General features: G+C 34.8%; 1 protein-coding gene across 33 annotated transcripts in view; it reads right to left on the bottom strand.

Annotated features, from left to right (window-relative positions):
- Positions 1 to 12,525, bottom strand: part of LOC120626775 (protein tramtrack, beta isoform) — a 548,009-nt gene that overhangs the window by 351,876 nt on the left and 183,608 nt on the right. Inside the window, exons 5-6 of one of the 33 annotated variants that reach the window (XM_039894482.1) lie at positions 6,579 to 6,752; positions 3,633 to 3,838 (exon numbers count right to left, since the gene is read on the bottom strand). The exons of the other annotated variants lie outside the window; for them this stretch is intronic. Coding sequence (XP_039750416.1) covers positions 3,648 to 3,838; positions 6,579 to 6,752 — 365 coding nt within the window. The 3' untranslated portion in view covers positions 3,633 to 3,647. Of the gene's footprint in view, positions 1 to 3,632; positions 3,839 to 6,578; positions 6,753 to 12,525 lie in introns of those variants that run through there. 33 annotated transcript variants of the gene reach the window in all.

Below are 12,525 nucleotides of genomic sequence, written 5' to 3'. Positions count from 1 at the left end.
CTAACCAGCAACAAACAACGCTTCATTGTACCGGAACGCAAAATCGCTTGATGACACGAGTTTGTCACTAGGGTGGTAACCCGCTTCGACCGAAGCCTCCCACCAGACTGACAGATTAGATACCTAAAACCTTAACACAGCGTCCCGGTTTTCGGAAAACTTGCGGGTCTTACACCTTAACTCATGCTTCAGCCTCAAAAGAGATTGACAGTCCTGAGGTTTTCAAAGCTTTATCAAGAATTCTGGAAGACTAGTAGAAAGTGTTCTTGTTCTTAGGGTAAGTGACAACTTTTATCACCAAGACATGAGATAAAAACGCATAAGTGTGTATATATATACACTTGACAAATCGACTTTATACTATACTATTTTCGTTATACTATTAATTATTAACCGCATAGTTTTTTTTGCATCTCTCCAGTTTATAACTACAATCTAAAGATATTGGAAGTAAAATTTAATGAACTAAATGATTAAGTAATGGAATCAAATGTTGGGTACATTAACAAAATATTAAATCATATAATTATAACAATTAAAAATAATATATTAACGTCGACAATCGGGAATGATACTCAGTGTTAAGGTGTCTTCCTACCAGAGCTGTGCAAGAATTTACAGCTCGATATGTATTAGCAGTCGAATAATCCGCTTATTTATTAATATTTTTTTTTATTTTTCATTCCACCTAATGCAGTCTAAGATGGTAGCGGGCTACCCCTAATTGGTCTCTTCGCGATATTGCAGTGGAACACTTAATCGCTTAGCGGCCTGTTTCTCGCACGGTAGGGTGCTAACTAGCCACGGCCGATGCCTCCCAGGCAAAATACCAGGCAAATATATTGGATAGAAGCAGGCGTTTGCGGAATTCCATGATATATTATGAAAACTAAGCTTAATTTGCCGCCGCGAAAGCAGGAGAATCTGTATGGTGTAATTCATAATTTCTTTAATATTTATAGTCCACACCAAACAGATCCGAACTGAAACATCCTCAGGATATGCTGACTTTTCAAAGAATAAACGTTAAGATTATCTTAAAATTTATATAGATAGTTAGTTATCTTAATAAATATTCATAGTGTGGAGTGTAGAGTATTAAGCAAATTATAAATTACACCATACCGACTTTGCTGCTTTTCGCGGAATGTAGCAAATTAAGCCTAATTTCATAATATCTGCTCGTTTCATTTTATTAAGTTAGATACGGAATTATATCGGAATATTCTTGGGACTGAGTGAATTAGAAATAAACTGAATTAAACGATTTAGATCACAAAATCTATTTGCCTGATAAATCATTCTGTGAACTGCAAGTCTCAACTCTGTAGTGTATGTAATTGGATCCATTACATCTTTTAGCATTGGTGGAAAGATCACATAGTGTCACAACTCGGCGTAGCAACTGAGAAACGTAGCAACGTTCGAGAACAACCTACTACGCTTTTACGAGTTAGGCTTTTGCAAGCAATAGTCGCGTGACGTCCTTCGATACAAAAATTTCGAAATCTCTCTATTACATGAAAGTTCCCCAAACTTGTGTCTAAGCCACGGACCAATTTTTTGTTTAGTGTAGACATCTTCGGACATTATAAGAAAAAAAACTACTAAACAATATCAGCATGTACTGCGAACTAGTATCTTGGCTTTATGTATTTAAGAGTCAAGATTCCTATGTGGCCAGTTACAGCTGTACATCTAGGCAAAGCCAGAAAAAACAGAGAGGTCCAGTGTCCACCGTACAATGTTTTTTTTCTTATGCTTCTAATTTTTCTTATACATATCTTGCATTTTTTCTCGCACATTCTTAAAGGACAGTCACCTTAGTCGCCACAAAGACGTAAGTTACACTTAAAATTATAAAATATATGTAATAAAAATAAAAAAAAATACAATAACCCCACCACCCTATTGATAAAATACGATTTGGAAATACACTTCTCAGTCCTAAAAGTAAATTAATGACAGTGTATATTATTCTGTTTTATAATTACGTTGCCATAAGTACGTATAGTGACCTTGCAGCCATTGCTGGCTTTGGAACACTTCCACAGACCCCTGGCCCCCTTGCTCTTGTAGTATTTGTTGAAGCGGTAAGGTCCAAGTAGCAAAACGGGATTGCCGTATCGAGACTCCGTGAAAATTGCACCTGAGGAATAGTATCAGAGTTAGTGTTAAATTCGTGAGTAAGGCTTTAAACATAAGAATTTGTATTAATACATGATTTTCCGAATACTTTATAAGATCAGTATGAATTCAAACTTTACCCCCAAAAAAACCTTGGACAATTTGACAATATCAAAGATTGTTCTGTGATGAATAATGGATTATTCCCATCTGTCTATCTGCTCTGTTTCCTCGAGGGTACAGGTAGGAATAAACAGTTCGACCTGAACTCCTGTTTCCGACAAAGAGACCGATTAAAACAATTATATTAAGATCACATATAAAGTCGAATAGCATTTAAAAAACACATTATTTTTTATATAAATATTTTTATTTATTAAAATAAAGTACATTAAAAACGCCACTAAAGATCTCCGTCTTGTAATAGCTCATATTAATTATTTTAAGAGAATCATTGTTTATCAAATTATCTTGCGACACAAGATGAGTCGTTATTATTTTATTTATATTATATTATAGCGATTATAGTGATTCATTTAATTATAACCAATTTACAGCTAACTTACTCATCTATAATAATAGATACTCTTATATATGTTTATTTAGTTTTCTTATTTATTAATTTTATTGATTAAGTTATAAACTAAAATATTATTAAATATTGCTATTATTTGAAGGTCGTGTCGTACCAGAACGCCCTACCGGCACAGATGTTCTGCTAAGCGATTAAGCTTTGTTGCTAAGCGATTAGACTTGGCGGCTACTTTGCCGGTAGGGTGTTCACTAGCCACGACCGAAGCCACCAGACTAAACCAGAGAAACCGTGCACTGCCGGGGATCGAACCGGGACCCCCCAGGACCTCCCTCACATGGGAGATCGTCAATCAACTCCAGTAACTTAATGCGTATGATCATGATTCTGTTTAATGATTTCGTCTTCGACAGTAGTAAGGGTGGCTCGGCAGCCAGAGCTGGACTTGCAGCACACCCATACAGCTTTCGGGCCCTTGCTCCGCCAGTACTTGTTGAACCTGTACCGCCCGAGAAGAATCACAGGCTTGCCGTAACGTGACGTAGAGAACGTCGGCACTGCAAGAACGAGTATTAAGTTAATATTACTAATCTACTTGGCATTATGTGTTAGGCGGTCATTGGACTAATTGAGGACGAGGATGCAAACACAAAACTATGAATCGGCGCGATGCAAAGAAAACTGCGATACGAAGTTCAGCGATGCGATTCCGTGCGGCAAGGCGTCGTATGTATTCGATAGTGACATGGACACTAAAAAGATTTGCGCACTTACTTATTGTCGCTAAGAAGTTAGATAAAAAAAAACAAAGAACATTTTGTATTAATCCATTTAATCATTATCATTTTCATTTTCACGAGCACTAAAAGGCATAGTGCTTGTAATTATAGGATGATATTCGGATTCGTAGACTTACACATGTCATAGGTGAGCCATCGCCGTCCGTCATTATAGCAATTTTTTTTAACAGGTGGTGTTTTAATTGTAATCAATGCGTGTGCTTGTTACTTTGCTTGACAATGTTGTTATCTATAGTAGTAAGTGTGGCTCGGCAACCACAGCTGGACAGTGAGCATACCCATAAAGCCTTTGGGCCTTTACTTCGCCAGTACTTATTGTACCTGTACCCCCCTAGTAATATTACAGGTTTCCCGTAACGTGATGTTGAGAACAATGGCCCTGCAACAAACCAGTTTTAAATTAAAAACAATAATTTATAAACGCTAAATTTTAAAAACACCTGACTTTCAATATAGTGTTTATTATTCTACAAGTCAAGCCCTTTCATTTTATGCACTTAATGAGGGAGTCCGGAAAAAAAAATTATTCACCATTTTATGGTAGCGGCCATCTTGGATTTGAAATGTATCATAGTGTATAGTAATTTACAAGTCAAGCCTTTCAAATGATACCAATATTTAGGAGGTCGTGGAAAAATATGTGATGCGCCATTTTGTGGCGGCGGCCATCTTGCCTCATCATCATCCGATTTTTATCAAACATAGCTAAGAACACTCCGACTGATTTACGTTCGAACAAGAAAACACAATCAAAATCGGTTTATCCGCACATAGACACGTCAAACTTATATCACCGTCGTATTTGCGTCGAGGGTTAAAAATACGACGAAAATTACTTATTCGAATTTTAAATTTCCTTATTCGATTTACAGCAACGTTAAGAAATTGTGGTAGATCGAAGGGACATATTTTTAGTATTAGAAAGAAAGAAAGAAAGAAAGAAGAAGAAGAAGAAGAAGAAGAAACACTTTATTGCACGTATAACATACAGGAAAAGAAACAGTAAGGAGTATACAGTACACAATGTAGACATGCAAAGGCGGCCTTATTGCTGCAAGCAATCTCTTACAGGCAACCTTTGTAGATAGGACTAACAGCAAGAGAACGGGATAGTGCCAAGAGTGTTGATAGATATACATAAATACCAAAATGTAAAGATACAAATACATATATAATTTAAATAAATATACGTAATATATAAAATATACCTACATGATATATAAATAGAAAATATACATAATATATATAAATATATAACAAACATAATATATATAAGTAGATTTTAACACACAGTTAAAAAAAAAAAAAAAAAAAAAAATAAGAATATAAAGAATCTACTTCAAATTTCATCACTCAAAGAGAGGAAGAAAGAAAGAAAGAAACATTTATTTTTTACAATGCGCCACACATTACAATATTCACAACACCATTATTAGTATTAGAGCTTTTTGTGACAGAACTCGTCTAAGGAAGTACTACCATAGTTATTTCTGCCGCTAAGTAGCATTGCTGCAAGTCTGTATTTCGGTCTGAAGGGCGTGGTTTAACAATACCTACGCTTGAAATTGATGGATACAGACAACACGTTGCAGAATGTGGCCCTTATACCCCCTACAAAGGGTTGCTCCATTTATAGGCACTGATTTTCCATTCACCATCAGGTAGGCCTTCGTGCTTCGTCTTTCAATTATTACTATAAAAACATGCATGCAGAAAACTTAACTCCTTTTATGGAAAATCGTGTAAAAGATATCATGCCCGTTAGAAAAAGTGTGCCAACTATAACCACTTTAAAAATAGGTCTCACTATCTAAACTCATGTAAATTCTCGCGTGTAGCGGAATCTTTAATGGTGATTAAATTTTCAAATTTTAACTAGCGTCACATGACCTCTTGAAAGATAAAAATAATAAGAAAAATACGTAAAGTTATAATAATAAGTAAAGTTTGAGACACTTAAAGCTTTACAAAGAAACGTGTCAAACCGTTCTATGTAGTAATTTTAACGCTCTGGCATTTGAAAGGTGCTGTCAGTTGAAGTGTGACAAAATACTAATTGCGACATGCCACATTTATTTGTAAAGCCATCAATGCCTCTTATACCATCTTTTTCACTATATAGAACTTCATATATTTTATAAAATATTTTTATATTGTTTGTAACCTCTTTTTGGAATACTCAATATCTTAACTGATTCTTCACAAACAATTCCCGGTAGGAGTCTCAAAGCTCGTACCCATACCGTAACAATACAACGATACGATTTGATTCAGCAAATTTCGCGTGTTTTGGAGACAGGTTGGGTGTTTTTACCAATAAATCAATGTTGTTTCATAAGAAGGAAAAGCGAATAAAATTAATGTATCCTCGAATTTTATTATTATTAAATAAAATAATTTAAAATAAACAATTAGAAGAATTAATTAGTACAATCGAAACAAACTCCTCAAATTCATTTACTAAAAACTAATTACAGAATAAACCATTTCTAGTTTTTTGTAATAGCTATTTTCTAATAGTTATTTAATTTTTATGCATTTTAAAAGGGTCATTTAATTTTTTTCGATACCCATACCAAGACAATCCTAGTAAGTGCGAATTCACGTATGACCCACGAACGTGAGCGCGGTAGCGGTTTCAACAATCCTGAAGACTAACTTGTATTTTTACCAAGAACATGTCAATTTATACAATGAACACAAAGCCTTACCCTGTTTCTATCCAATACACGTAAACTTGGTGAAATATGATCAATAAACTATAACAGTCCACTTCTAGGCTAAAGACATCTCCCCACGGAGTTGGTGGTCGCAGTAGTATAACAGGCAGTCACCGTCAGATTCGCATGTATAACATGTCGCATGGTATAACGCCGGCGAGAAGGGATGGTCTCAATTGAATTCTGATCTCCCGTCACCACACGACACAAATTTGCTTAATGTGAAGTATTGTAACAGAAAAACCTGGTCAACTCGAGCCACAAGGGTTACGCCACGTACCTATAACTTGACCTTGAAAAAAAGTTACACTAGCATAGCAGTTTGGAATTTGCGCCCGCGTCCGCGATTCGATTAACATGAACTCGCACTTACTAGGACTCAGTGAGTATGAAAATTACCTTGCCTAACAATTTCGTCGTCTACAGTAGTGAGGGTAGCTCGGCAGCCAGCACTGGACTTCTTGCAGCACAACCATAAAGCTTTCCGGCCCTTACTACGCCAATACTTGTTGAACCTGTGCCGTCCCAATAATATCACGGGTTTCCCGAAACGCGATGTTGAAAAAGAGGCCGCTGGAAAAACAAGACGTGAAAATATAAGTAAATAAGTTGATTTTCATTTGATTTAATAGCTACCAACGATGGATCAAGCAGATTGACCACCTGATGGTAAACCATCGGCTATAAACAGAGCAATACTTTGCAAGGCATGCAAAGACCACGTTCTACAAAGTTTTACGCTGAATCCATCATTCTGACGCGTAATTGATAAACCTCTTGTAGTTGCACCGGCAACCACGCTCTTCAGGGCGTAGGTAATATAATCAGAAACAAGCATAGCGATAGTACTTCACCGAAGAGATCCCTGTCACAGAAAACACTACTGATACGCTATTCAAATCGGAATCAGCAGATATTAGAGAACTACGCTGGGAATATCTCTATGTGATCAAATCAGAAGTGTGAAGATCACTGGTGGACAGGGTGTATAGCTCGGCCTCGGGGGACCGGTGGACGTTTGTGGCCCAACGATCCTACAGGATAAAATGCACTAGAAATTACAAGTTTCGATGCTCGAGCGATTAAACAGTCAGTTGTAATTAATTTCTGCTACCAATTTCGCATTGAAGAACTAAGTTAGTCCTAAGCTCTATGTCTCTCTCTCTCTCTTAGGAGAAAGGAGACAAATGTTCCCAAAAATTTCATTAAACACGGAATTACGATATCAGATGAAATATCAATCAGTTATGCTGGAAAATATTAAATGTAACTCAAAATGAGATGTTCCGTCGCTTTCATCAAACTAACGAAAAAGTCCAGTTATTGAAGACCTGTTTTGGCGACTCATGAACATGGTCATATCAGCTCATATTGATCGAAACTAACTTCTTAATATCGTCATCAATACATAACAACCTTGTTGTACCGCTCTCACTGCCAGGACTAAATGGAAAAGGTCTCATTTACAAATATCCACCACATGTTTCCATGCCCACCTATTTCCCCTCAATCACTTATCATATTTTTGTGCAATAAAACAAAAGCACTGAGCAAAAGATGTTTTATTTACGTAAATAGTTAAACTTATTCTACAAACAAAATAAAATAGCTGTATATCATACATATGCTAAACGTAATTTTAAAATAATGTATCTAATTTACACAAAACTTTCAATAACCATAATAAAAAATTTGCCCTCATGGGTAAATGTTTCATTATAAATTATGAATTTTTACTAATTATCTGCTATAAAAAATAATTTAAAAATACATTCAAGTTTTATCAATTTAAATATATTCGGAATAAATTTTGGATATATCAATGCTTTACTTTTTAACAATCGATCTAGCAAATATGGGTATAGATGTGCAATAAGGCTAAACCCCTTGAATTTTATTTCAAAAATAAAAATTATTGAAGATGAGACCCATCATTTAACGAACGAATGTAGAAAATGAACTTCTTCATCATGCAAAATAAAACATCCACTTTTTATTCAAATGTGTCTGTACTTCACTATATTTTTCTACGAATTTATTAGCATGCAGAACTATTGGAGCATTTAACTAGAATCTACTTACTTCTCCAAACATGATAGGACTGATTGCGTCGTCGTCGTCTTAAAAAGTAGCTATACATATTAAACAAGGTTTTAATCAATGAGAATGATAATGGTTTTGTTTTATAACAACATTGTCAAAAGTAACTACAGTCACTCGACATCCGGTGCTGGATCGTTTAGAGCATCGCCACAAAACCTTTGGATCCTTACTGGACTCGTGTCTGTTGAATCTGTACGGTCCTAACAACATCACAGGATTCCCGTAACGGGACTTTGAAAATATTGCTCCTAGAAAAATGGAAATTTTACAGTTACGGTTTTATAATGCTGCTGTGTACGTAATTTTTATTTACTTTCTATAAGAATAATAAGTTCAATATCATATTTAAGAATCATTAATATATTCTAAGTAACATGCAAAATCGATGTAATTCAATCATAAATAAATTCTCATTCGCTAATAATTTTTGTAACTTTCCAATTTGTGGATTGAATAGTTACAAAAATAAATTATTCCACAAATAGTTTTGTTCGTACCAGATTCTTAACTACGTTTACAGAAATAAGATGCTCGATGGCATCGTAGATATAATATATAAAAGTACGGCAGCTATATACTATTATACTTTCCCACTCACAAGAAAGTATAATAGTCTATATTGTTTAAGTAAACATATTGCTGTTTTTTTTTAATATTACTTAATATTATATCGGTCAACCTCAAGTAGGTTGACCGATTAGTGCCCAGAATTAGTCTATTTGAAAAATCTTTTTGCAATCGAAGAATGATCAAATCTCAATTTTGATCGTTACGAAATTAAAACATTAACATACATGTCAATGATTGTGCATATTATTTATCTTCACAATGACGTCATCAATAGTAATGAGGCCAGCGCGACAGTTCCGCCTGGCCATGGAACAGACCCAGGAAGCTTTCGAGCCTTTGCTCCGACAGTACTTGTTAAATCGATATGGTCCGAGTAATATTACTGGTTTTCCGTATCGAGATGTCGTGAATACTGGACCTGAAACAGGATGAAGTTCAGAAACTCAAAACATGAGAAGAATGATGTAAACTATAGCACATGATAGTGCTATACTATCATGAGCTATAGTTTCAAGCTATACTATCAAGCATTCTTCTTATGTTCAATCGTTATTACCTGAAGAAAAAGGGAAGGGAAAATGTAACTAAGTGATTGTCTTCAACGTTGAAGAATTTGATTACGTTTGACATTTTGAAAGACTAAATAAAAAAAATTATAGCAAAGGAAAGGAATCATGTAGATAATGAAAAGTATTAAAACATATAAATCGGTTTATTTAAAAACTATTACTAATTATAGCTCTTCTTTACCGTGTTTTGTACTTCATATTAATAGTTTGTAAATAACAAAATATCTTAATGGGTGTGTTCATTATTTTGTTTGACGATAACATTGTCGATGGTGACGAGAGTGGCGCGGCAGTTGGAGCTAGACATCTTCGAGCAAACCCAAGAGGCCCTGGCACCCTTGCTTCTGCAGTACTTGTTAAAGCGATATCGTCCAAGAAGTATTACCGGTTTTCCAAAGCGAGATGTCGAGAATACCGGTTCTGAAATTAATAGAAAAATATTTTATATATAAACAATAGTGAATGAAAGTGAATCAAATTGTTTAAAGGTCGAAACATACCAATATAATATGTCATATGGTGCAGTGCGGTAACCAATATACATCGTATCCTTTTTTTGAAATAAATCCCGGAAAACACGACTGATTTTTGCATTTTGCCAAAAATCACGTGAAAGACTGGTTTCACAATATCCAGATTAAAATTTGTAACCGCTGCGATGGGTGCATTCATAGAACAGGGATCTGTTATAGAATTATAGGATTTATGTTTTATGATTATAAAACTACTACTTCATCAAAGATTGACCACAACTTATACATTTTTATTTGGTATTGAACTATTCAATGATTGTGTTCATTGTTTTGTCTGACAATAATATTGTTGATAGTGACGAGAGTCGCTCGGCAGCTGCAGCTAGACATTGAGCAGATCCAAGATGCTCTCGGGCCTCTGCTTCTGCAGTATTTGTTGAATCGATATCGCCCTAGCAGTATCACGGGTTTTCCAAAACGAGAGGTTGTGAATATCGCTTCTGAAATCGGAAGTGTTTTGAAAGAATTGAATTTATGAGCGGAAATATTTGACAGTTATTAAAACCACCGAAAAACTAGATAAGGATATGTCTACTGTCTATACACATCCAGGCCAATACCCACTTAATCTCATATGTGCATACGTTTATAGATGTTGAACTAAGATAGCGCCCCATCGCAATTAAGACAGAGCTACCAACTGTAATTTTACACTGTTAAAAAAAACAATCGCCTTTAAATTTTTCATGATAACCGTTTGATCTAACTAAAATTATTAGATTGTAATAGTTATAACCCTTAGACATGGGACTAAATAAAACTAATCCATAGCACTTCCCAAGCATAAAATTAGACTTAAATACTTCTCCTTCTTTGTTAAGAAAAAATATTTAAAGATCAGCACGCATTTTCATTATTGAAAAAAATATTTCTGCTGTATTATTATTAATATTTATGAAATAAGTCAGGCGAGTGCCTGACTTATTTTTCAAGTTCGAAAAAGCAGTTTTAGGGCTTGAAAATGATAATCAGTGTTATTTAAAAATTTACATACAGATTTATTACTAAAGACGACAGTATACTGACACTTACAATACGCCATTCTGCGGTAAGCTTGTAATGCAATTTGGTCATTTTGTAATTCAAGGGCACAACAAGCGTCGCCCGGGATATTGTAAGTTTGTCTCAACCCCTAATGATTATGAGGTTTCATTGCCACGACGAAATTGTCTATAGTTGTAATTGTTGCACGACATCCATTGCGCACTTTGACACAGATCCACCTCTTCCGCTGTTGATTTCTGCTGTTGGTGGTCAGATTAAATCGATATTTACCCATTTGTATAACAGGGGATCCTTTTAGTGTGGTAAGAAACTGTACTTCTGAAAAAAAAATGTAAACAAAATTTTAAAAAACTGTTTAATCCTATTTTCAAGAATAATTTATTCTTACCCATATTTAAATGCTTACATTTAAATATGGGTAAGAATAAATGGTTTTATATTAAAATGTAAATTCGTTTATTCATTTTTATAATTTAAAATAGGTAATCAGGTTTTTGTAATACTATTAAATTATTTATAAGTCATATATACACTAGCTATTTCTTCCTAAACCAGGCTGAGATCGCTACCAAATTATACCAGTCCACTTTTACTGCCTTTCTGCTGTTCTTTATATACTTACGGTTCTTCAACTAAGTTATGATCATCTGTATATATAAATCGGTAATCGGCCGAAACTTAAGCCTAGCAAAAACAGCTGGTGCGTGTTTCTTGTTGATCTAATTTTACAAAGGATTGTGGCTGTTGATATGGCGCCGGCTGTACAAAAATCACTTATCCAAAGTAACAGGACATCATATTTTACCTAATATAAACTTACATTTTGTGATGTCTTCATAACCTCAGATGAAATCTAATAAATACTTATGAGGTCACATCCATCTCATCTGTCATGCTATAAAAAAAAAATGTCAATGAAATTTTCTGTTTTAATATTGATATTAATGACCGAAATTTATGATCTTTCATTAATTAATGGCTTGGCTTTCATCAGCACAAGATAAAATACTGAAAGACGCTGAAATTGATAGCATCGTTTATTTTAGAAAGAAACAACGGCCGAACTCATCAGATTCTTCTTGAAAGAATCAGCTTTCTGAAATGGAAAGTCACTACAAATAAACAGACTCAAAGCCACATATTTCTGTTTAAGTTCATCTCTTCATCCTCTTTCATCCTTCTTTCCTTATGATTGGTTGAGGTTAATGATTATGAGGTTTCATTTCTATGATGACGTAGTCGATGGTCGTGATCGTTGCCCGGCATCCTGAGTGCACCTTCACGCAGACCCACCGTTTCCGCTGTTTACTTTTACTATTGGTGGTCAAATTGAATCGGTATTCACCCATTTGTATTACAGGATGGCCCTTACGTGTTGTAAGCAATTGCACTTCTGAAAGAAATCGACAAAAAATCATATTTCATTCATATTTTTATTATTTAATAATTCCATATATTCTTTGATAGCTGTAACGGTTGCTTACAACTTCATTGACTTTTCTTGCTAAAACTAAGAAGTTTTCCCACGGTGCTTTTACCGGTTACCAGAAAGCAAGCGCCATTTAA

The sequence above is a fragment of the Pararge aegeria genome, chromosome 10, assembly GCF_905163445.1.
Source record: "Pararge aegeria chromosome 10, ilParAegt1.1, whole genome shotgun sequence".
Lineage (NCBI taxonomy): Eukaryota > Metazoa > Arthropoda > Insecta > Lepidoptera > Nymphalidae > Pararge > Pararge aegeria.
Note: the sequence above shows the minus strand (reverse complement) of the source record. Positions and strands in the feature narration are given on the sequence as shown.